Source organism: Sardina pilchardus, chromosome 15, assembly GCF_963854185.1.
Source record: "Sardina pilchardus chromosome 15, fSarPil1.1, whole genome shotgun sequence".
Taxonomy (NCBI): domain Eukaryota; kingdom Metazoa; phylum Chordata; class Actinopteri; order Clupeiformes; family Clupeidae; genus Sardina; species Sardina pilchardus.
The window spans coordinates 17,294,101-17,319,971 of record NC_085008.1 but is presented as its reverse complement, the minus strand read 5'-3'; the positions used below and the strand labels follow the sequence as shown (position 1 = coordinate 17,319,971).

The following is a 25,871-nucleotide window of genomic DNA, read 5'->3' as shown; positions in this document are numbered from 1 at the left end:
AGAGGATGACAAAATATTATCAGTTTTTAAGGATACATTTTGTCCAACTGTTATGTTTTTGTCAGTGTACATTGTCCTTCCCAAAGCTCCTGAAATCTTGGAAGGCCAAGGAGTTGGACCTGAAACAGATATCTGGGCAATTGGCGTACTGGCTTTTATCATGTGAGTATGTCTTGAATCTAAATTTACCGCTTGAAGTACTTCTCAGAGGTTAATCCTTTCCTGTCAACATAGTGCCATGTTGACAATCATTGCACTTTTTTGAGAATTGCAATATTTTAAGCTGTCATATTGGGTAATAAAACACACAAATGTCATAAACAGAACACTGGAATGATGTCATGGGAGCTAGTACTCTGTCTGTGTTCCACAATGGCTCCACACTGGCACGCAGTGGCCATGACAGCATAGCCGCAACACTTCATCTTAGTCCGAAAAGCACCACATCATCTTATGGTGTTCCCTATGTAACATGCTCAGGCTCAGCGCAGACAGCCCGTTTCATGCCGACCTGAACTGGGAAAGGGATCGCAACATCAAGAAGGGCAAGATCCAGTTTGGCCGCTGCTACCCAGGCCTGTCGGAAGGAGCCATCAATTTCATGAAGAGCACGCTCAACAACAAAGCCTGGTGAGCAAACACATACACACACGCCCACATGCACACACGCACACACACACACACACACACACACACACACACACTCTTGAGATCATGTTACTTCCACAGGCCCGGTCTTTCTCACACACATTCATGGGCAGGCTCCATGTGTCTGTGTTTGGTGAGTGTGCATGTCTCAACTACCAGTTCCAGATGTGCAAACTTGCTACAGTAAGGGGTATTAATTATAATAGCTATCAGCATATATTACCATCATGGGAGTAATAGACACGTTGAATACAAAACCCAAATACTGAGAGTGTTATTATACCAAACAGTTTCTTTAGTAAAATAGTGGCACAATTTATGAATCCTTTTAAAAAATATATTGGACTTATGGGTTTGCTACTTTAAGCCATTTAAAATGTAATACATTAAATGTCATTCTTTGTGGGATAGCTCCAAGGGAGATTTGGGGGAAATATTTAAAAGTTGGATTTTATGAATTGTTTTCATTGATGTAGTGGTATACTGAGAAATCTTTTTTAATCAGGGCAGACTTACTGTCTTCCTAAAAAAGAGTGGTGTTGCACATTCCTGTGAGCATAATATAGGATTTACTCATTTTGAAAATAACCTATTATTTATAGGCCAATACATTTCTAGGTCTGGGCGTATAATGGCCATGTGTAAATAATGGGCTACATAAAAAAAAAAAAAAAAATTGTCACAAAGATGAAAGTGGTTTGAATCCTTCCAAAGTGTATCATGCTTATTGTCAGACCTTATCCAAAGTTTATTTCACCAGGCACAGCCATGGTTGTATATCATGTTCATTGCACACTATAGCTTGGCCCTGTTGCTTTGTTGATCTTGGTGCCAGAAGGCGGAGGGCCCTGAGTGTCTGCTGCTGGCTTTTTATGTGTCTCGTATCCTCAGCATTGTGTTCCTGTTGCTCAACGCTGCATGGGGTCATGGGATCAGTACCCACACATACTGATGAGGAGATAAATCTGTCTGTCTGTCTGTGTGTGTGTCTGTATCCAACCATCCACCCAGAATGTATATCATCACTGTATTGGAAGTTGGCAAGGATGGAAGTGTCTAAAAAGTGTGTCTTAAATAAATACATACATAAATAAATGGCTGTGGCGGCTGCCTGCCTGTCTGCAGGGGGAGACCCTCGGCTGGGGAGTGCCTCCAGAACCCCTGGATCCGTGGGGACGCCCGTGCCGCGGCCAGACCCAGAGACTCCATGGTCTGCTTCTCCACTGACAAACTGCAGGCCTTCCTCCAGGAGCGTGAGGTCAAGCGAGACCACATCCGAACCAAGGCTAAGGTTCCGCTTCTGCAGTAGGGGACTTCTGGAGGGGGGGCCCTGAACTATCAACAGGGGAACTGCTTTAAAATGTGAAAATGTGAATCTATTTGTGAGATCTTTGAATGATATTGTGAGATATTTTCTTTTTTTAATGCTGCTGTCCTTCTGACATGGACTTAGCATGTTATGAAGAAGTGCTGCACAATTGTGTTTAACATGAAAAGGATTTTAGTAGCCTATGACACATTTGTCAAGAATAGTGTGCAAAAAGTCTAAAGCTAATTTATGATGAACAAAAAGCATACTTGTCACTTTATGAACTATGTTTATAGCTTGTAAACAACTTTGTTTTTGTTTACATTGAAGTGACATGGAGAGTAACTGAAAATGTGTGATTTAAAGAGGCCATTGTAGTAACAGGGTTTTATTTATTTTGAATGAATACTTTTAATAGATTGGCTTACCTTTTTGCATAGGTTTGTAAATTCGTTGGTTAGTTTGAACCTAGAATTTCAGTTGATCTTACTATAATAAAATAGTGTATTGCAGTTTTTTCAAACAAAAGGTTAATATTTGAAATAAGCTTAATTCTGGCTCATGTGTATTTATAAATTTCCTTTGTGATATCAGGGATACGCTTACAATAATAAGACATCAGTGCATGGAGGCAAATTATTTTTGGCTGTTGCATTCACTTTTTTTCAGTCTGCTGCCTACAGTATAAGATTCTGTCTTTGTGGGTTTTGGGAATGTTCAGAATGTAATGTAGGTTGTACTGGTTCTGTGCATTAAAACTTGTTTGACAATTAGGAGCCATTGAATAATGTTATTATTATGCACTACAGAAGGTGGTTGATTGCATCATTTCATAACTATACAATGATCTACATATTACGGATGAAGAGATGGTAGGCTATCTAATAAAATCAGTCAGCCTTTAATATACTGGGAAAATCTCACTAAGGCCCATCACTAGGCTAACTACCACCCTACCACCCCATCATCAAGATCCTCGCTTAATGATACGCCACACCACTAGATGGCGATAAGCTCATTTCAATGTTCCATTAAAACCAAAGAAATACTGGCTCGCATTGTATCAATGAAGAGTGCGGTAAACTAGCTAAGCTAATCGAATCTGGACAGATAAACTGCGCAAGAAGGAATTAAGCAGACCGGTAAACTGAATTTTCATAAGAAGTGTAATTTCACCATGCAAATGGACGTGTACATCTGATAAGTGCAGTGCATGTGTTTCCCCATGAATCCCGCGCGGTTAGGAGTCAGCTAACTTAGCTTTGCAAGTTAGCTAACCCAGTTGTTGTGCTGTAACGTTATTTTGTACCTTGTTTTCGGCTGTCTAATATCCTAGTTACGACGTAAGGGACACATGTTACAACTGTATTGTTATAATATTCAGAACTATGACTGATATCTATATGCCAGAAATCCCACCCTGCTGGCGTAGCCCATTAGCTTACATGTCCGTTAACTACAACGTTACGTTAACAGACGTCCATAGCTAGCCATCGCTAGCTAATTATTTTGACGTCGTAGTGTCCGCTTTGCTCTACCTTAGCAAGTTAATAGACCTCAGGTTGCAAACTGTGTTATGGAGTTAACCGGTGCGCTGTGGACCATTCATCTTCCTAGAGCACGCGCGCAGAAAGTGACTGTTGCGGTTACTCTGTACTGTTCGGCTTTATTTCACAATGCCATAACGTGAAGTCATTCTGCGTGTCAAATATAAAACCTTGTTTGTCTGTTAGTGTCGGTAACGTAACATCATGGCCGGTGCTGATGTGAGAGACATCTTGGAGCTGGCAGGAGGAGACGATGCTGGACCCATCAGTAAAAAAGACATCATCAATTCGGACAAGGTAAGAGGCGAGAAACTGAGCTGTGCACACTCCTATCTGGTTACCAGCCCTGCTATCTCTGAAATTGTGCTTATGGGCATTTTCAGTTCTTGACTTGTGTCATCTTCTGCCTGATACAGAAAAAAGCGAAGAAAGCGACAGAGACGCTAACATTCAAAAGGCCAGAGGGCATGCACAGAGAGGTTTATGCTCTCCTCTATTCAGACAAAAAGTAAGTACTAAATGTTTGCTATCATTGCTTTCATGCAGAGTTCATTATCGCCAATCAACTTGTTACTTTTTCCTCATATTGGCTATAAATTGAGAACAGAACAGTAGTGCATTGCAAAATGCAAAACTGCAGTAGATCAATTTGTGAAGCAAGTGCAAAGTGCTAAGAACACCAGTGTCAGTTGGGTTATCACTTATCAACTAGCACATATCCCAATGTTCTAATTGTCAATCCTGTATGTGATTGGACAACAGTGTCTAATAACAGAATGAAAGTAAATGTGGAGGATTGTGGTTTGTTTGTATTCAAGTAGGGACGCTCCACCGCTGCTGCCCAGTGACACTACACAGGGCTACCGCACTGTGAAAGCCAAGCTGGGATGCAAGAAGGTACGGCCCTGGAAATGGATGCCCTTCGCCAACCCAGCCAGGCGGGACGGAGCCATATTCCACCACTGGAGACGAGTGGCAGAAGAGGGCAAGGACTATCCCTTTGCCCGCTTCAACAAGGTAAGAGTCGAGATGCATCAGAGCCAGGGAGAATTGTGGGTGTCATCCATGTGCCCACTCGTATAGCCTAAACAGAACTGGACCAATGTTCTTCATATTCTCATACAAGACAGAGGGTCACTATATCTCGGTCCTCTGACATTATAATCTGGATCCAGCTCAGAATGTAGATTAAGGAGTTTGGCTTCACCTTGCTTTATTTTGCTGGACAGGAGCAGAAGTCCATACTCACCTGACTTCTTTCTCTTTTTTGTGTTTGTAGGCAGTACAGGTGCCCGTGTACTCTGAGCAAGAATATCAGATGTATCTCCATGACGACGGCTGGACTAAGACAGAGACGGATCACCTGTTCGACCTGTGTAAACGCTTCGACCTGCGCTTCATTGTCATCCATGACCGCTATGACCATCAACAGTACAGGGTAAGACTATACCTATTGCTCCCAGCTAAAACATAGGTAAATGTTTGTTGTTTTCCTTTTGTTCAAGTCAAGATTTGAACCTTCAAAAGTCTCAGACCACGTATGGATTCATTCATTTGCAACCAAACCACATGGAACCACTTCATACATCACATATAATAGTATCTAGTGTTGTCCTCATCTGTGCTGTGACTCGTCCAACAGAAACGCTCTGTGGAGGACCTGAAGGAGCGCTACTATACCATCTGTGGTAAGCTGACTAAAGTACGCGCTGCAACGGGGACAGAGCCCAAGATCTACATTTTCGATGCGGGACATGAGCGGCGAAGGAAAGAGCAGCTGGAGAGACTTTTTAACCGTACCCCAGAGCAGGTGAGACACACACACACACACACACACACACACACATGCACATGCACACATATGCCATCGCTATTACTACCCAAAGCTTTTGATAGATTATGAAATATGTTGTAAGAGTACATTACATTTACGGTGTGAATGGGAGGTCTTTATGAATGGCATGGATGCAAGTGGTCCTGCTTTGCTGCTGGTACACCTGTAGGTGGCAGCAACTCATAAGCTACACAGCTGTATATAAGGAGTGGGGGTATTTTTATTTAAATTTTTTGTCTATTGTTTTTCTTTGTGTTACTTTACTTAAATTCCCCAAAGCATACACCTTTTTTGTATATTTAGAATACAAGTAAGTAGTATCTAAAAAGTATCTGGTGTTTGAATTGACTAAGTATCTTTAACATTTTGAATTTTGAATAGTAGGCATGGTTATAGAAGAGCTCTGTGTGACACAAATTAAATGCCCTTTGCCACGATTTGAGTCATCTCTTTAAATTGCTCATGTACTGCCACCAGAATTTTTTTTAGACGTTCTGATGGAACCATATCATGTTGCTTCCCTACTGCCGTCCTGCAGGTGGCAGAAGAAGAGTATCTTGTCCAGGAGCTGCGGAAGATCGAGACGAGGAAGAAGGAGCGCGAGAAGAAGGCCCAGGACTTGCAGAAGCTCATCACCGCGGCCGACACCAACACAGAGATGCGCCGTGCCGAGCGCAAAGCCACCAAGAAGAAGCTACCGCAGAAACGCGAGACAGAGAAACCGGTACCTCACCCAGCACCACGCACAAGCCGTAACATTTTGGAAAACCATAACATCCCATTTTCTATTACATGGAATTCAGTCAAATTCTTTACAATTTTGTCTAAATAATGCATCATAATTCATCCTTTTAATTTCTCTGGTGAGACAATAATGGTCTGCCTCTTGCAAGAGTTGTGAGAACTTTGTCTGAAATAATTTGGTTTTATTTAGTAGTGGGAGGCTGACTTTTTTTATTATTATTTTGTATTATTATTTTATGTCATCTCTCACTCTCCCTGTCTTTCTCTGTGTCTCTTTCTCTCATATGACAGGCTGTTCCTGAAACAGCTGGCATCAAGTTCCCAGACTTCAAATCAGCTGGAGTCACGCTTCGTAGCCAGAGGGTAAGACATACACACACACGCACACACATTACCCATCACTGCTCCATCACCCCTCACATTGCTTTTGTCCTGCAATATGGCCCCAGTCAAGCCTAGTCTACACTACCCTCACCAGCCTTGTGTGTGTGTGTGTGCGTGTGTGTGTGTTTGTGTGTGTGCACATGTGTGTGTGTGTGTGTGTGTGTGTGTGTGTGTGTGTGTAGCCCTTTTCTGTAATTAGCAGCCGTGTGATGTATGTGCGCGGCTGCAAAGTAATAGTGGCCCACTGTGGGATTCATCTTTAAGAGTGATGAGGGGTGGTAGCTCTCTATGCAAAAGACATTATAGCGCCCGCAGAAGTGTATTACTCACATCTCCCGGGTGATCTGTTTGCCAGGCTCCAGTGGATAAACACATTTTGATCGGCCCCCCTCCGAAGTGCATATCATAGGTATTAAGTGCGTGAGGGATGGGGCCCCTCTCTGGCCATCACTCTCACACTGCTTTCCAGTTGGTAGCCACTGGAGATTTGAGATGGGATCGCTCCAGATGGAGCAGCGCCACCACCAAGGAGTCTATAACCAGAGGCTCTCCTCCTGTTTTCCTGAGAGTAGAGACTAAAGCAGACTTTTGGCCGCATTTGCCAAGTGTTCTACTTTATTTGCTTGATGCCGTTTGCGCTTGGTCAGAATATGAAATTTCCTTTTTGCAGTGTTATGAAGTCTGCCTAGTAGATGTAAACTCTTTATTTGTGCTGTGCTGATTGTTTTCTTTTTTTTTGTGTGTGTGTGTGTCTCAGATGAAGCTCCCTAGCTCTGTTGGTCAGAAGAAAATCAAAGCCATTGAGCAGATTCTCACAGAACAGGGCGTTGGTAAGTTTTGTAAATATATGCAGATACACATTTTCAAACTATGCTGCAGGAATACATAAATACACATCCACTCAGTCGTCACACTGCTGATGTAATGTTAAACTCTGCCAGCACCTGTCATGAACAATTATTTATTATTTATTTATTACAATTATGCATATTTTTTTATATATAGAGCAATTTTAAACAAGGAGCAGGCAATTTCTCTTGAATTAAAAAAAGTTACATTCCCATCTTCCTTCCGTCGCAGATCTGAACCCGATGCCCACGGAGGAGATAGTGCAGATGTTCAACGAGCTGCGCAGCGACCTGGTGCTGCTGTACGAGCTCAAGCAGGCGCACAGCAACTGCGAGTACGAGCAGCAGATGCTGCGCCACCGCTACGAGGCGCTGCTCAAGGCGGGCGGGGCCGCCCCTCCGCAGGGCGAGGGCCTGGGGGTCGAGAGTCAGAACTGGCCGTCCGCGGATGACATCAAGACGGAGGCCAAGGAGCAGATCATCGACGTGGTGGGGGCCCCACTCACTCCGAACTCGGTGAGTAGACGGAAAAACACAGGATGCTCTTTTTCTGTTTTTCATAAAAGATTGATTTTAAACATAACTCTCCCATTTCTATGTTGGTGACAAAGCCTCTAGTAGACTTCACTATATATATATATTTCCTTTTGATTGACAGAGGAATGTGATTGTGTAGAATAGGTTCAGGAAACTAACTCTGTACAATGAATACTTTCCAGAGTTCACTGGACAATAAAGGTTTTGCATTGATGCATAACAGCTCAAATAGTATGTTTATTTATTCTACTTTGTCATCTATGTGGTCCTTTTAACACGTCCGTGTCCTGTTTTGCAGCGGAAACGACGGGAATCAGCCTCCAGTTCCTCGTCCATCAAGAAGGTGAAGAAGCCCTGATGTGGACAGTGTGGTTTAATCAGATGGACATATTGCACTGAGGGGGGGGGGGGGGGGCGGGGGGCAGGCAGGCAGAGGGCATGTTTCCAGGATTCGCCCGCAGCAGAGGGGGCCGTGTTGGGGGAGGAGGGACAGACAGCAGGATGGAGGAGGAGGGGGGTGGATTATTTCATAGGGCTAGTCATCCATCAAGCGCCCCAGAAAGAGGCAAAGCCCTAGCTCTCCTCCTAATCGCAGATGGCGCTCTCGCTAGACCCCCCACCCCGCCCACCCACCCCCCCAACTAAAAATCCCATTCTTTCTCTTTTCGCGCTACATCTCCACTGCGCCCCGCCTCCCTTCTTCTGCATCCGCCGGACTCGACTCAAGCGTCACCGTGACACAGACCGCCGCTGACATTCCATTCCATTACCACTTCCCCCCGCCTCTGTCCCACCACGGGCCAGCCTGGCCACGCTGAGGCCAGATGAACTGTAAATTGGCAGCCAGGGCTAATGGATACCTGCAACAGTACTGGCCTGTCTGTGCAAAATTAAGCTTTGAGGGGGGAATGGGAAGGCAGATTCATCCTGCTTTCCCACTCTGAGGGTATCGTGGGTATAGTGTTTTTTTTTTTTTCGTCATTCTCTAGTCACTGGTATGTCCAGACCTCAATCTAATGAACTGTGTTGTGAATGTCCTGCATTGACATGGGGGGCAAAGCAAGGCATCTCTTGTTTATGGTTTCACTCTTTGCCCTTTGTGTGCAGTGCTCTGATTGTGACCGAACAGTTAGGTAGTGGATGCAGTGACACCTGCTTCAACAAGGCAACCTCATTCTCCCTGCTCTAGAGTGCCCTCTTAAAAAAAATAATAAATGTTGTGCTTTTGTATTTTGCTCTTTTCTCAACTTGGTTTATAGTTTATTTCTATAAGGTGTGTGTGTGTGTGTGTGTCGTGTGTGAACAAGAAAGAGAATGGGAGAGTTACTGTACCCTCAATTTCACTCCGTTGTATTTTTAGAGGCTCAAAGGAAACTGGATGAATTGGATCTGATTTTATGGTTTGTGATGATCCTGATGTAGCTGTAGAACTGAAGTATTAACCATTGCATGGTGAGGAGTCGGACACTGACCGCACTCTGTTAAGCCAGGTAGGGGTGGTGTGCGAGGTATGACTCAAATATTAAGGTGTTCATGCCATCATCTGGACTGCATCACTGAATTTCTGACCCAATTAATTTGGCTCTTGATAAATAGTCCGTCTCTGAGTGAGAGGGTACATTTACATCATGCAAATAACAATTTGTTAGAAATAGTCTTGTGCAAAATGTTTTCTTATATTAAACCTATCATTCGCTCATGCTTTTGATCCCCATTAAATTGCACTAGTGCAGTATTCTAAATAAGTCTGCTCTTCAGAAAAGGATTTCCGAATAGTCATCACAAACTATCCATGATCACCCAGCATGAGGCCGATGGACTTGCTGCATCAGATCAAGCTTGAAGATTTGGGGTAGCCTATCATTAACAAATATGTAGAATGTGTGGAGAACTTTTGTTTCTGTCTAAACCGAAAAGAGCAGAAATCGGTGGTAGACCAATAATGGTAGGCCTATCTATCATTTATCCCACTTTAGACAGTATGGTAAGGCTTACAGACAACAACAAACACGGCCTCAACTTCGTGTTGACAACCGATGCATCGCGGGTAGCCTAGTATGCATGTGCCACGAATTTGCAACTTCAAGCAGTCGGGTGAAGGTAATCTGTCAGTTTCTGAACTAATTTAGCAGGCCAAGCATTGGCTACTGATTAAAAACACTATTTTCATAAAACTGGATTCGACTTGATACCTCAGTGCGCATTTGATGTCAATATATTGATATTTAGCAGTCAGAAATAGGTAAAAAAAAATGCGTTGACGTCAATTTGACATGAAGACATGAATCTGTTGATATCATTTTGATATCTCAGGCTTAGTTAACAGGAGTTAAAACAACTTGGAGTCTATTTATGATCGATAACAGTTAAAACGTCCGTGAACAAAATCACGAGTGGGAGAGAGTGATGGGGATTGAAAAGTTACCCAGGTCCCTGCGCGTGTGGGACAAGTGCTGTAACCAGCTGCGCCACAATTGCTGGTTTAATTGGGCTTGACTGCTTAAGTTGGTCATACTGGCAAACATGACCATCTTACACCAGATGTAGGCCTATCCCACATGACAGACTCACGCCAGCATGACCTCCTCCGATGGTCACGCCAGGCCAGCATGTCCACTGGGTGGCCCAACCAGCTACACCAGCAAAGACCAGTAAGAGTTGGAAGACCAGCAGAGACCAGCAAGAGTTGGAAGACCAGCAGAGACCAGCAAGAGTTGGAAGACCAGCTAAAAGCAGCTGAAAAATTGGCTTGCTTTTGGTAATATATATTATTTTAGCCACTCTGCATTTGTTACAGTTCAATTTTAACCTACACTACAAATATTTTACTACTGTAGGCCTAAGTTACATTAATCAATTTTGGAGCTGAGATAGATCATTTATTTTCTTCATTTTTTTCTATGTTTAATTCAAAAGGTACCGAGGGGAAATACTTTCAGACTGATGTCATCTTCATGGAAAGCTGGAATTTCTCAACATTTCCATTGGCAGTTCATTCATACTGGTAAGTTGAACTTGAATGACATTCTGGCAGTGGTGACTGATAATGCATCATACTCTTTGAAAGTCTACAAAGAAGTTCTTAAGTGGAGTTATGCCTCGCAGTGTGCACATCACCTGCCTATATCATGTCATCATTTTGGTGGGAGACACCTGGCAACACTTCAAATATTCTCTGAGGCTAGCTCTAGTGATGTGGGTTAAGTCTGCCTTTGAGAATGAACATTAGTCTGGGGAGTCTGCACTGTATTTCACAAGAGACATGATCATTGGACATAATTCAAATGACTCTGCTTGGATAGTCCTTCTACCCATCAGACCAACGATCTTGGTGCGCCTGAAGGAAGGCAGTTTGTGATTGGTTCCAGCAAACGTGGACAGGAAGCAGGAGAGATACAGTAAATGTGCAGGTTTTTCCAGCCTGAGCTGCAGGGCAAAATCAAATTGCCGGCAGATCAAGCTGGGTTTACCTAGTCTAGTAACCATCCATGGTAGACTTAAAACCAGCTGTTGTAGGACTTAGGGATTGGATATGCTCATAGACACCACAATTTCATTGGGAATCTGTGCTACCTAGAATCCTAACGTGTAACAGCAGAGCCTTTGATTGGTAGAGATCACCGTTGCCATGAAAATGTTTACTGTATACCTTAATTTCGACCACTGGGTTGAAACGCATGATCCCATGATCACATCCCAATGACGTGACAAACATGAGGCCCTCCACTTGAAGCTGTAAATATCAGCATCGGCCATAGAAAAACCCATATCGGTCGACCTCTAGGTAGAACTGATTGTCTATGAATGATCTATGAATGCGCTGGAATTCTCCTTTAACCCTTGTTTTGCTGGTATTGGCTTAAGAATAGTGGAGTATATTGTCAGATATTGTCAATGTTGTGACAGCAGAGGAAAATAATACATTTTGTAATATGTAATGCTGTCAATTTGCGTTTGCAAGGATTTTTTGTTTTCTATTTTTACTCTCCATCTTTACTCCACCCATCCTCTTTTTTTGACCATTCTCTTGGTTGAATTATCTAAAATTGGTATTGTTTTTTGGGCATGGCAGTGAATGCAGGAGTCACACCTGCTTTTAGAGGTCTGTTACCTCATTCCTGCTTGCCATGTTATCGCTTGTCAAGTTGGTTCACGACCTAAATGACCCTCAGGCCACCAGGAAATGTCATGGTGCTCCCGATGGGCTGTCAGCATGGTGAGCTCTCAACCTGAATGAGATGGCCAGTGCTTCTATTTCTTTTGGCTGTCAGTTAAAGGCCTATGTGTAATTAGAAAGTCATTTGTATGCAAATGGCTGTGTGGAAGTGGGTTAATTTTAGTGCTGATAGACTCGTAAAATGAACATGAAAGGGTGAGACAGAATTAAACTTGGCTCTTGGAAAAATTGCACCTCCGTTTGTCAGGCCATTGATAATATGAAACTCATTTTTCTGGTGTTGGAGTGAGTGACTCCAAAGCTTATTTGGTTTTACATACTGTAGGTTGAAGACTTGATAGTGAAACCTTGATACACAAAATAATGGATAAATTAATGGACAGTAGATAAATAGGCTACGTGTTAAAGTGATAAAGATAGAATCCTGCTTAGTCTCCCCGCCACATCCATCGTGTTCACTAGTTTTTCAGCACAGCAGGAAGTCGCTCCGCTCACTGGCTGTAAATTGGCTGTCAAGAAGACGCATCAATAACAGGGAACGCACAGATGACAACACGAGGCCTATCACAGATCACCACTTCATGATGTGATGACGATAAAGACCGTTTCCAGTAAATCCATTACAGTATTGGATCTGACAGGAAACATTCATAATTGATATGTCATTTTTATTCTTCGGTGTGATTAATTCATGTTGATTTAGAGAGCAGAGCTGTTGAGGACCCGACTCAAAACCACAGTTAGACAGCAAATGGATAGCTTACACTTTGAGATAGCAGAAACTAACCATTGTATTGCAGTCTGATAAGGTTTTCCAACAGTGCTATGACAAAGCTGTAGTTATGACAGCGATTCAACACATTTATAATGACACAATCAATTGAATTATTAAAGGTTAATTTATTTTATGAGGTATTCAGCAGGGGATTAGTAGTGCGTTTTGAACAATTGAACAATTGAACATTTCAAAAACAGCAGACATTTGTTCAAAATCAGTTGCGTGGATGCACTAAAGAATTGCTACATGTATTTGTTCAAGATGGGGAGAAAGTGCTTTAATGATGTGCAGAAATGATAAGATGATATGGAGGTTTTTGAGTCTTGCAATCAACCCCCTCCACACACAATAATGTGTAATTTTGTAGTTGAAATAGAAAATAGTGTGTTGACTTGCCCTTTGTTCATTATAGAAAATACTTACAGAGTAAACTGTCATATTGACAACACCAAACAGTTTGACAATGGACTTCTTGTTTGATTCCATTGACAGTTTCATTGGTATAAACATAAACAAAGCATTCTGATCAAGATACACACTTTTGCAAGTAATCCACTGTGCTGCAGTTTGCTGTAATCCTTTTGAGAAATGCACTAACTGTTGTGCAAATATCAATGATGAGTCGAGAAAATGCCAAAAGCCCCAAACCCCTCAATTACTCTATATACAGTGAAGTGGGCTAATATTTTAGTGTTAGGCTTTGCATACTGCCTATAAATAACAATTACAACAAAACCACAGAAACCAGAACCTTATCTTTCCAAGGTCATCTCATGGGTTGGGTTGAACAAAAATGATCTCAATGACCTAAATCCAAAGTTTCCTCAACAATATGCGGTCAGAGATCCCATATACAGTATTATGTGGTTTTGAGCTATATAACTTTTTTTCTGTTTAACTCATTGTTATATGAAGATCTTAATTTAAGAAGTTGGTCTTGGCTGTTTTTTTAAACTTGATGTTAACTCTTGTATAGTTTTGTATGTGTGGTTTGGTGAATTAACCCATCAAAGGTGAAGAATAATAGAGTAGACCAAGGATAATCTCTGTAGGAGCTACCAGCTGCGATCCACTGAGGAGGAAAATGCAGGAAAACACTGGTAAAATTGATTCCTGGCGTCTATATTTCATGTCGAAAATTGGCTCGTAAATCCAGTGGTTTGATCTATGGATGCCGTCGTCTATAGAAAAAACCTCGGTAAGTGTGTAATTTCTCCCTTGACAGAACACAGTCGAAAGGCGATCCTTCTTTTTCCTCCCTCTCCCACCCTCTGTCCCCCACCATCTACTGAAGCTTCACTTCAGCTGGGTTGCTGCCCCTCTCTCCCCCCCCCACCCCTCTGTCGTCCCCCCCTCTCTCAATCCCCCTTTGATGTCTCCATCTCATTATGGGGTAACCATTTATCAAACCCGTAACTGTAAGGGTGACTTTTATGTGATGAAAATCTCTGAGATCTGCTTGAGCTGTTTTGGTGACAGTCTTGGAGTCCTGGACCTTGTTCAAGTTATTTACTCTTTAACTTGCCTTTTAGTTTCCCCCTACATCTCTGGCTATGTGGTGAAATACCTCTATATGTCGTTGAGGGGGGGGAAGGGTTAGCATAGGTATTAACGACCACAGCGTCCAAATGGAGATTTGGTTGCTGGGTGGCTGCGGAAGGCACTGCTTAGCTGCTCATGTGTAAATGATCAAAATGGCCAAACATCTATCTGCGGCGGAAGTCAGCGGGGAGGGCAGTAGGAGAGAGAGGGGGGTGGAGATGTAGAGGGGTGTAGAATCCAGACTCTCTCTCTCTTTCTCTCTTTCTCTCTCTCTCTCTCTCTCTCTCTCTATCAAGCGTGCTTGGACCAGGGGAAGAGGGCCTCTCCATCACGGCCTAAGAGGTGTGAAGGGTGTTTATCATAATTGAACTCTCCCCAGGGCTAATTGTGCTTATACGTCACTGTCGGGGGGCGCGGGCATCAGCTGCCGAGGCGCACTGAGCCGAGCCCTGTGATTGAGAACTCAGGGCCCTGGTAGACAGAGCTAAGCACTCTGTTCTGTGGATACAAGCTGCTTTCCCCATCAGGCTCTTCTGCACAATGCAGAGGATGGTAATAGTAATGGATGGTGTAGAGAGCGATGATATTTACACCATGCAGTGGGGACTATTTTGATCTTGCATGATGGTCTTGATGGGTTTTCATGCTTTGGAATATTATGTCAAGTGCGGTGTTTGTTTATGTTTTGTTTCGAGAGATGAAAAATGGAAATTTGACAAAGGTCACAAGATGTCTCGTGAGAATCCTCCATATCAGATCTCCTATATTGGACAAGATTGTTAAAAATAAAACATTCCCCTCTCTGCAGACTTGAGAGCTTATTTGATATCTAGAAACTGTGAGGAAGGTTCTTTGAGTCTCCGCTCCTGTCCCACAATCCAACGGTGCCTGCAGGCCGTCATCCACACTTCTTTCAGCCAGTGGATGAGGTTATGTTCCCAATCATAGGCATCACTGTGGTGCTCTCTTCAGGCGCAGTGTCCATATTCATGCCCTTAAGACAGCAAAGAGGAGATTGAGTGTGATTAAATTGGGATGCTCTCCTGGGAAGGCTCTTTGTTCACTTCTGAGGACACCTTGCTCAGATTTAGTTGGTGGGGTGGTGTCCAACCTCTTATATAAAAGTGTTTTAGCCCAAAGGAAGTGGTGATAGAGGAAGCATTTGCGTCATAATTCTATGAAGCAAAACACATAAAAGTAGCAAGGTAACATTGCCCTCAATCAACATTTATTTTTCCTCCTTTCCTGACACACAGCCTATTCAAATGTGTTTATTCATTTAAATAAACACACTGTATACTATATACTCACCATATGAAATAATCCATTTTATTATTAATGTGAACCTGCTCCCTCAAAGTCCTTCAGTAGGAGTCAGACTCTCGTTGTTTTTGTCTCTTGCAAAATTGCTGTGGAGCCACCCACATCCGAACAGCAGGGTTCTGTGTAGAGGACAGTCACCTGTCCTCACTGCTACGTTATGTGAACTGACAATCGTCCAATGATGTCACTGACATTTCATTAGATGCTGCAGCTGATCCCTGAGCCTTGAGTTGACCCCCCCCCCACCAAGACCCCCCCCCCTCTCCAAGATCCACAGCCTCTCCCCTTACCCCCTCGGCCCATATATAGACACATACAGAGAGAGAGAGAGAGAGAGAGAAAACAACCGCAGCTTCTGGGGGAAAGTGGTGGCATGCAAGTAATCCCTAAAACAGGTGGTTAGCACACCTGAGCTGAGGTAGTGGGTGCCATTAGCGGGGAGCAGGGAGAAGTTTAGCCGGCAGAGTGTGTGGTAGCGGTGAGTGTGTGTGGGCTCTGGCGACTGCGGGGTTATCCAGGGCTCGACCGCCAGGCTAATCCCAGACGAAGCACAGAGCTTAGAGATATTCTTCAGCCTGACGACCGACGTGTCCCATATCTGCCACGGTTGACAGCGTTTTTTTCTCCCTCCTGTCATTCTAGCGACTGTAGACTGGAGAGATTAAGGGACAGAGGAAGAACTTGTAGAGAGAGAGAGAGAGAGAGAGAGAGAGAGAGAGAGAGAGAGAAGAGAGAGAGAGAGAGAAATGTCTAAGAAAGGCAGCTGCGGCTCATAACTGGATGGAATAATTCATAACTCCGGAAAGTTGGGATGGATCACACCAAACTTTAGAGAAAGGACTTCCATACAAATTCAAGGAGCATGTTTTTTTTTTACAACTGAATGAATCACTTCATGTTGTACTTTGTGACACATATAAAGCTGTCTCAAACAAGGTGTCGATCAGGGCGTGCAGCCACCCCAAACGAGCGGAGTGGTCTAGACCATGACCATGTTTTACACTTACTTTGGGACGCTGGGCTGTGAAGTACGTGGCAGATACCCGTTGAGTTTGGCTAATTAGCGGCATGATCCGGTCCAATGGGTCAGCAGAGAGTGAGAGGAGTGTGGTGGGGGTAACAGGCTGGGACTGCAGGCGGAGATGAATGTGTGGTCAGTCTCAGCCCAGCAGATCCATATTTAAACTGTCTCCATGTTTTATAGCATGGGGCACAAAAGCAGAACCTCCCTGTCTGAGAGCCATAGCTCAGCATTAAAATTATACATCGCCTCTAATAAATCACAGGGGTGCGCCCCGGGGCCAAAAGGCATGGTAGAGATAGTAGTGTGTGCACACCCGGACATGCAAGCCACTATGAACAGGTTTGACCCAATGCAATGCAGCCCTTGCTCACTTGAAACAGATATTCACATTCAAGTGTCCAACCACCCGAGCGCAATGGTGCTCTCCCAAATGTGATCGGTGCTGAATAGTGTCCTGCTATTGAAGCACAGGGAAAAAGAATAAAGTAGAACAGTGACAAAGTAGAACCCTGAAAAAGTCTACCCTTGATGGTATTGAATACCATTGTCCAGAGCTAATTGCTGTACTCCTCTTTATCTTTGGAGAGTCCCAGGTTGCCATTCGGATTATTGGTTGTGAGATATAGCTTCACAGGGTCCTTTTAGTTCAATTTGCCTCATATGATGACTAATTTGGACATACGGGCATATTAAGTTATTTATTTTTGAGGTTTTGTAAACGTAAATAACAACACATAGTAGCCTGGGTGCCAGCCGAACTCAGACCCGCCCTTAACATTTGAGGTTGGGAAGTTCAGTCTGGCATTGCTTCGTTGACGAGCATAGTTGGCGCAACTATGCTCGAACCAGAGCTGTTCGGACCAATCAAATTGTCAGGGCGGGCTTTATATGATGATGGACTGATGATGACATTAACGTAATCAACCACATCACCAAAGACAGCTTGGGTTGAATTTGTTTACAACAAAGATGATGCTCTGATTGGTTGTAGGTCTATCCAATTGAGTCAAGGCATTTTTTCCTGGTTCGGTTGAAACACGCCCCATAATCTCGGCCCAATAGATCATCAGTATCAGACCTCACTAGAATTTTGAGTATGACAACGTCAGGCTAGTCTAAGGGCCCACTTCCAAGCCAGCTGAGGCATCATTCTACTAACAATTAGCTAACTGCCTTAGCTAGCCTTCAGGTGTGGATAAATGTCCCCTGAGGCCTGGGTATTAATTCCACACTAAGGGTGACATCCGGTGTAATTCTGGCCGGTTCCCAGCACAGGAAAATCAATGGCCTTAACAGCAGCAGTGCTTCTCTGTGGGGTTAATTACAGATGAGGGAGTAAGTGAGAGAGACGAAGAAAGATTGAGTCTTAGCTGAAGATGCCACAGATGCAGTTTGGGAGGGGGTTATTTCTACAATTCAGCTCCCAAGTGTGATGAAAATGTTTAATTCATAGCTTTTTTTTTAATTATTCATTTTATTCAAAGCAAGAGCGAATCAAGAAGAGAAATGTGCTTTGTCATTTCTAAGTCATTCATAACATTGGCTGTAATTTTTCCTCCAACATTTCATGTCTGTGATTTCCTCGTGATGTGATTTTAAAGTGATAATTAACTAAACAAATATGTCAAAGTTGTTCAGGATGCATGCATGCCAGTATCCCACAAAAAAAGAGACAAATTCCAGTTTCAAGAGGTATAATATAGACTGTCCTCTCAAGACCTTTCCAGGTTTAACACAGACATCATTGCTCATTATTACAATTTAAACAGAGGACAAATATAGTGGCAAGCATGAACTGAGAAGCTGAGAAGCTTTATGATAGCTTCATTACCCTCTAATTAAGGCAAACAGAGTTAATGATGTTTAATATTGGGGCAATCAAACATTTAATGCAAAGGTCTACTTTTGGAAGGCTGTTCATAAAATTGTCAATTAGAAAGGCACTATATGAACCACAGGGCATTCAATAGAGCTTAATATGCATAACATGTTTGTCTTGATCACAGACTGTTGCAAGGGAACTAATAAAAGAGTTAACATGTTAACTATTTAGACATGGAGGAAATGTGATATCGGGGGTTGAGGGCTAGATATCCGTCATTAAGAAAATGATTAAGCAATTTGTTTGAAATTGTGTCATAAATCAATATAATTGAGTCAACACCACTTAAAATTAGGTGTGGATATTAGCACTCAGAATTAGGGACGATACAGAGAAGACTGTTATCACGCTTTTTAAATGAAAAAAATATATAACCACTAGTGGTGATAATCGGTGTCCAAGCACAATGTCCATGGGGTGTAGTGGTGGTTGTGTGTACCAAGTTTGCTTATGATTGAACCTTTATCTGAGAAAATAGTGGCAGTAGAATCATTATGGACCCCACCCTGAAATGTTATTGTCGTGTAATCTTGAAAAGAAGTAATGAATCAAAAGTTTGAGAAAGCCATTTTAATAACATGGTGTTAGATGTTGTAAACCAATTTTGCTGATGGGGATGAAGAGGTAGTGATACCTTTGGAGAGAGTTTTTTTTAGTTTTTTGGAAAATGGTGGGAACATTTGGGGTGGTAATGCAAAAAGGAATGAAGCAAGAACATATTTTTGGTGCACCTTCTGTAGTTTCTTTATGAGGCAAAATGTAAATGTGCATATCATAGAATCCCCTTATGGCCAATCTATGTCATATTTGATACATACTGTAGCCTGTATAAGTCATTATGTCTTAATCTATTAAGTTTCATGTGGTTATGGCCATTGGCATACAGTATATTGATAGCTGAAGTTCTATTGCCAGTTAACGGCCATTTCTAAAGAGGGAGCCAATTTGCACTTGGAAATGTTATAGAATGAGGCCAGGTCTAACTGTACCAAATGTCACACTATGTCAAGCAGTTCTTGAGATATTAATATGTGGCAGCTCTCCCTGATATGTGGAATTTAACAAAAAAAGTTTAGGTAAGATTTGACCTATACATGAGAAGGTATAGTCAATAGAACCATAATGGGCAAAACCCTGAAATATGATTAATGCATATCTTTAAAACAGAGTGACAAATCAAAAATCATTGTGACAAATCATTTTTGTCAACATGAATCAGAACAAGCACAAAAACAGTAGGGATTCAGCAACATCTCTGCTTGGACCCTTAAGGAAATAGACATGTATACTATCGCTTACAGTTAAAAAAATAAAAAAAAAATAAAAAATACATTTATCAAAAAACATTTATCCATCTAAACACCTACACTCTACACCTACACTATCACCCAATACCATTTTTCTTTGTGTGGTTGGACAATGGTTTGAGCATGGTCTGGTTGGAGATGTTATTCTCTCTCTACCCCTCTCTCTTTCTTGCTCTCACTCTCCCTTGCTCTCTTCTTACCCCTCTCCCTCTGTCAGCCTAGGACACAATTACAGTCTTTGATTGCTATCAGACAGGGTTGAGGGGCTCTCAAATTAGGGGATAAATAGGATTTCCTACATGGCGAATGGCAAAGGCCAGGGAACAGTAATGAAAACCTATACATCACAATCAGGCCGACAATCCTATTCATACGGCAATGCGTTACGTTCACTCTTCATAATAACGGCGAGATGACAGTCGTGGCTGTAAGGCATGGGTGAGACACTCACGTCTGTCCCCCTCCCCCACAGATCTCTTTCTCTCTGTCTCCCTCTCTCTCTTTCTCTCTCTCTCTCTCTCTCTCTCTCTCTCTCGCGCGCACACACACACACACACACACACACACTGCCCTGAAATCATCCCTCTTGTCCTCTATGGTGCTGGTTAAGGCTCAGTGGCTGTGTGTTTTGTCTGTTACCAGCACATCCTCGAAGTGTAAAGTTAATTTATTTGTTCACCAGAGTGGTGGTTGCGTTTTCCCTGCTGAGAGTCGGTTGTAGTAGGTGGATGTTAACAGAAAACATTCATATGTGGGGACGGAGTATGTTGGATAATACAACACAATATAAACAATCAATGAAAATAAATAAATGAAACAATAAATGCAAATTTGCCTGTTCTTAATACTTAGAGACTCAATAATGGATAGACACATACCCATAGCACTACCACCACCACGAAAAAAAAAAAGTTGGCGGAGCTGAGTGTCTGAGTCAGAACCGCAGGCCACAGCTGCCACCCTACTGCGTCCGCCATAGACAGACCCTCTCATAGATGAGGACTCATTTACCTCCCCAATCAGCTGGAGGAGATTCAATCTTCCTCCTAATTTACTCACGCCAGATGTCAGGCGGCGGCAGAGCTGAATCGCCGTGCGCCGCACAGCCTTCGCCCGCTCCTGGCCCGGCCACAATTACCTGGGCAAAAATTGGAATCCCGGACCCTCTCAAGTCGGAGTCTGTTAGCTTGGTGTGCGTGTGTGTGTGTGTGTGTGTGTGTGTGTGTGTGTGTGTGTGTGTGTGTGTGTGTGTGTGTGTGTGTGTGTGTGTGTGTGTGTGTGTGTGTGTGTGTGTGTGTGTGTGTGTGTGTGTGTGTGTGTGTGTGTGTGTGTGTGTGTGTGTGGTGGTGGTGGTGGTGGTGGTTGTGGGGGGGGGGGTGGAATCAATTATTGTGCAATGCTATGTGTAATACAAACTCATTCACTCAGCTGTCTATTGACAATATGTCAAGGAATATGGTTGAGAGGATGATGAGAAGATACACGATTGTGCCGAGGAATGCCACTAGGGAATTAAGAGAAACGGTTTCACTGCAACAAAAAGTGTTTATGTTGTTTCAGACTTTCAAAACTACCACATCAAAATTGAACAATTGTTTGTTATTGTCTGTTTCCCCCTATTTTAGGGCATATACATGTACACTTTAAGACTGTCAGGAATAAAATTGCCCTTTTTTTAAATGATCTGATTGTATATCCTTAGTGGTATCAGAGCTCTCCTCCGTGGTATACAAAACATCATAAGTGAGTTATATCAACAAACTGCAGTCAACGTTGTTCAGTTAATTACATTCTAATTTCAATTGTATCCATATTTTTACATTGAAAAAAATATTACTCTATTTAAAAAGGCCACAGCAGTGCTTTTAAACATAATAGTTATTAACCCACTTGAGGTGTAGAAGCATGTGGATCATCCCCATGTCTTCCTCTTCGGCTGCTCTGTTCTCCAGCTTGTACCTCCCTCTCTCTGGTCCCCTTTATGTTTGCCTGAGAGAAAAAGACATTAAAAAGAGCAAAGATTTGTTTCCATGCACCTGCCACTCCAGGGTGTTCTGTCATGCTCCTCCTGTGGGAAGCATGCTTTAAAAAAAACGAGCAATGGCACTCGCGGCCTCTTTAGCACTTCGATCCTACGCTGGCGATCGATCCCGGTGGCTGCTAGTTGGGGAGGACGTCTGAGGAATACACAAACATATATTTAATTTCTTGCCAAGGTGACAAGCAAAAGCGCACCGAGTGGCGATCAATACCATGAACGTGAAATCGCAGCGGAGGTTGAAGGAGGGGAGAGCAAACAATGGTCTATCAGATTGGAGTTGACTTCTCCTTGTGTCTCTGACAGGTGTGTGACAATAGATTGGCTCAGAAATCTAATGGCGCAGGGAGACAAAGAGGCAAGATAAAATGGAGATTCCTAATGTGTGTCTGTCGGGCATTTTAATCTGTGACAGCGCAGGGGATTTGGTGAAAGCCATTATCACGCAGTCCCCCCTGCACAGATAACACCGCTTATCTTACCACCGGGGCTATTGAACAGATGCTTTTGAAGAAACGATGTGCATGTGTGCCCATCCATGCATGTGTGTGTGTGTGTGTGTGTGTGTGTGTGTGTGTGTGTGTGTGTGTGTGTGTGTGTGTGTGTGTGTGTGTGTGTGTGTGTGTGTGTATGTGTCTATGTAGTGTGTGTGTGTGAGAGAGAGTATGTGGCAGAAAGAAAAAAAAAATAATTAAGTAACACCAAACTAAGACTGAAATATGAGATGACAAGCATGTACTCACTTTGGAGTCTCATCACTTCACTGTGATGCTTCATAGAAGAGGTCTTCTGCCTTTCACTGATCCAAATTCATATCTGTCACAGCTCAGCCACACAATAATACCTTTTATTTATTTCCGGTTGAAATTAAAGCCTTTTATCAAACTTTTTTTTTTTTTTTAATGAAGTAACAATGACTCAGTGAAACAGACTCAACTTTGCAACATGCATCTGCTGTCAGTCACCAGGAAACAGTGACCGAGTGGTCACCCATGGCATAATGCAGCTTGCACTCATCCTCTCTGTATGGGTCACTCCAGAGACCCTCCCGGAGAGGAACATTATCCCGCCTTACAGTATATCCCCACCACCTCGTCACTTGTTTAGTGATGTGCGCAGCCAAGTATCTGAGCGTGATGGGGACGGCGTAGAGAGAGAGGGGGGAACTAGCCATGGTTGTGGCGCGGCGCGGTGCGGTGCAGTGTAATGGACTGGGGAAAGGTAAATGCCTGAGAGGAGATGAGCCTCCTGGGCTCTGGGCCCGTCCGAACATGGTGTTCATCATGTTGTCCCGCCCGCGATCGCTCCAATCCATCAGTCCTCCACGCTCGTCCATCATCACACCCACCGTCACACACACACACATTCTCTCACACACACGCATCGCTCCCCTTCCCAATCCTGTGGGGGCCCCCCTGGATCATGAGAGGTGGAGATGAACAATGCGGATTGCTTAGTGAGGCGCCCAGCTCAGCTCAAGTCCCACCTATGGCACTGGAGATGGAGGGAGTATGGCTCTCCCCTGTGGCTCGCCAGAGTGGGAAAGGAAGCCTATAAACTACAGCACACTATCACACTCTCCTCACAGGTGTGTGTGTGTGTGTGTGTGTGTGTGTGTGTGTGTGTGTGTGTGTGTGTGTGTGTGTGTGTGTGTGTGTGTGTGTGTGTGTGTGTGTGTGTGTGTGTGTGTGTGTGTGTGTGTGTGTGTGTGTGTGTGTGTGTGTGTGTGTGTGTGTGTGTGTGTATACGTACATGTAAGTGTACATGTAAGTGTACATGTGTGCGTGGGGAGTTGTGAGAGTTTGAGGAGGGCACACACCACCAGGATGGCTCTGATCCTGCGTATATTTCCTGGTGGCATGAAGTCGCCTGTCCCTTGCCTACGTTTCCCAGCTGATGTTGCCCTCCCACACACATACACACACACACACACACACACACACAAACACACACACCCCTTGCCACCCTGGAGCTACAAGGGGATCGATCTGCCAAAACACTGCACTGTGAAACCAGTGCACTGGCTAATTCACTATCGATCCAGACGTTGGGCAATCTTCCCTTCGCTTTGTTTGTGACTGAGTATCTGTCACGGTCCACTTCATGTGGAGAGGGAGACGCAGGGACAGAGATGGAGAGGGAGTGAAGAGAGGAGAGGAGTAACAGAGAGACACTGTCCCATTGTGAGACACTGGAAACCACAGGCTCCCCTGACACTTCTGTGAGCTCTTTACAAAGGTGGTGGTGCTGGTGGTGGTGGTGGTGGGGGGTGGGGTGGAGTGAACTGAGTGGAAAGATAGTCTCATGTCACAGTGGGCAGTTTGCTGAAAGGGAATCCACCGAGGATAACAAACACTGTGGTCGTGTCAGGAAATGGACACGCAGACACACCACATTCCCGCGTTTTCTGACACGAGGGAAATTTGTCTAACTTCCTTTTCCTACCTTCTGTTTTTGCAGTGGAACACATACTGGAACTTACATGTGTAAACATGAATGTCCCTTTGGGACAATAAAGACAATCTATCTATAATGTGTTGATGAAACCTGCATTCACTTTCTCTTGTTTCAGTGATGCAGATTTTTTACAGTCCAGGTATCCCCAAATATTCACTAGGATGACCTCCCATAATAGACTATATAATAAGCTAAATATATCAAACCACGCACGTCTTAATTACTGTCCATTAAGAGAGCTCTCTGAGCAGCCCCCCTCCTCAACACGCGGTGAATCACATCACCTTAACCAGCTCCTGCACAGGACATAATTGGAATGACCTTTGACCCCCTGCCCTTGTATTTATTGCTCGGCACCGTATTACTCCCCTGTGTTAACTACCTACCATATTAACCCCTCACTCACCCCGAGAGAGGAAGAAAGAGAGATTTTATTCAGAAGGCGTTTCAAAAGCTAAGATACGCTCTTCTTAGCACTGTGTAAATAGTAATCCATGACCAATTACCACTATGTGAAGTAGAGTAGAAATTGTTGAAATGTATTGTTTCAGTTTTTTACTTGTGTCTTTGTTACTTTATGTTATATATCATTTTGGGTCAGTGATGTGAAAGAGAAATGTGGCAAAATGTATTTGTGAAATATGTTACTCTTTATAACCTATTTTCTATCATGTTTCCAATCCATTATTTCTTATATTATTTAGAATGTAATAAAACATAGCTAAAAGACATATATTTATAAAAAGAAAAGAAAAAAATTGACTTTATCAAAAAATTGATAATTCAGCTGTTGTGCTTTGTTACTTACACTGTCTGAATTCAAATAAGTTATTCAAAAGAAGATAATAATTAGATTGATACATGTCAGAAAATTGTAAACACTGAAGAATTCTCTTTTTCTTCCTCATGCGCTGAATCCAGTACACAAAAGACGGACGGCCAACTCTGCTCCTCTGTGTCGTGTACTTCAGCAGGTGTCGACTAGCATGATGTATTTGGCAATCTGCAAGGGGCCAGACGCAGCCATCTCCACAGGAGTGAGGGGTGAGCACATAAAAGGTGAGGGGAGAGACAGGGGAGGGGGATGGGAGCTGTAAGATAAAGGTGTGTGGGGGGGGGGGTCAGAGGGTCGGGTGGGGTGGGGGGTTTGTAATTCCGGGAGGGGGTCATCCGCCGTGGCCCTATCTGTGTGATGGGGGTGACACAGTTGTTGCTATTAATTAGAAGTGTGTCACTAAGTAAATGTGTTGTGACCCGGGCCACAGCCAGACGCTGTCCCCTGACACGCCGCTGTCAGCCAATCTCTCCGACCTGTTAAACACGCCGCCAGCTGCTCCACCCCGGCACCGCGCACGCACATTTGTGGAGGTGGACACAGAGCAGTGGGAGAGGAAAGGGTGGAGAGGGACGGAGAGAAGAGGGGGATAGAAAGATGAGCAGAGGAGAGGGGAAGTGGATGGAGAGAGGAAGAAGGGTGGGAGAGAGGAGGGTG

General features: G+C 43.5%; 2 protein-coding genes across 3 annotated transcripts in view; both read left to right on the top strand.

Annotated features, from left to right (window-relative positions):
* Nucleotides 1–2,719, top strand: part of obscna (obscurin, cytoskeletal calmodulin and titin-interacting RhoGEF a) — a 49,192-nt gene extending 46,473 nt beyond the window's left edge. Inside the window, exons 72-74 of the mRNA XM_062556545.1 lie at nucleotides 87–162; nucleotides 481–630; nucleotides 1,774–2,719. Coding sequence (XP_062412529.1) covers nucleotides 87–162; nucleotides 481–630; nucleotides 1,774–1,957 — 410 coding nt within the window. The 3' untranslated portion in view covers nucleotides 1,958–2,719. The remainder of the gene's footprint in view (nucleotides 1–86; nucleotides 163–480; nucleotides 631–1,773) is intronic.
* Nucleotides 2,720–2,978: 259 nt separating this feature from the next.
* On the top strand, nucleotides 2,979–8,260 carry dmap1 (DNA methyltransferase 1 associated protein 1). Of its 2 annotated transcripts, none has more exons than XM_062555930.1 (11): nucleotides 2,979–3,099; nucleotides 3,691–3,801; nucleotides 3,921–4,012; nucleotides 4,326–4,521; nucleotides 4,784–4,942; nucleotides 5,147–5,314; nucleotides 5,877–6,062; nucleotides 6,374–6,445; nucleotides 7,224–7,296; nucleotides 7,547–7,830; nucleotides 8,150–8,260. In XM_062555930.1, exons 2-11 carry the CDS (start codon nucleotides 3,709–3,711, stop codon nucleotides 8,207–8,209), a joined length of 1,383 nt encoding a protein of 460 aa, XP_062411914.1. In that variant the 5' UTR covers nucleotides 2,979–3,099; nucleotides 3,691–3,708; the 3' UTR covers nucleotides 8,210–8,260. The 2 variants fall into 2 exon arrangements, with proteins under 2 accessions (XP_062411914.1, XP_062411913.1); XM_062555929.1 differs by having other exon boundaries at nucleotides 4,323–4,521.
* The last annotated feature ends 17,611 nt before the right edge of the window (nucleotides 8,261–25,871 follow it).

What these genes read in the sequence shown, in the direction of transcription:
- dmap1 (XM_062555929.1), top strand. Translation starts at nt 3,709, where the DNA reads ATGGCCGGTGCTGATGTGAGAGACATCTTGGAGCTGGCAGGAGGAGAC. An exon ending in ATGACCATCAACAGTACAGG is followed by an intron (nt 4,943 to 5,146) that starts GTAAGACTATAC and finishes CTCGTCCAACAG; the next exon opens with AAACGCTCTGTGGAGGACCT. An exon ending in TTAACCGTACCCCAGAGCAG is followed by an intron (nt 5,315 to 5,876) that starts GTGAGACACACA and finishes GCCGTCCTGCAG; the next exon opens with GTGGCAGAAGAAGAGTATCT.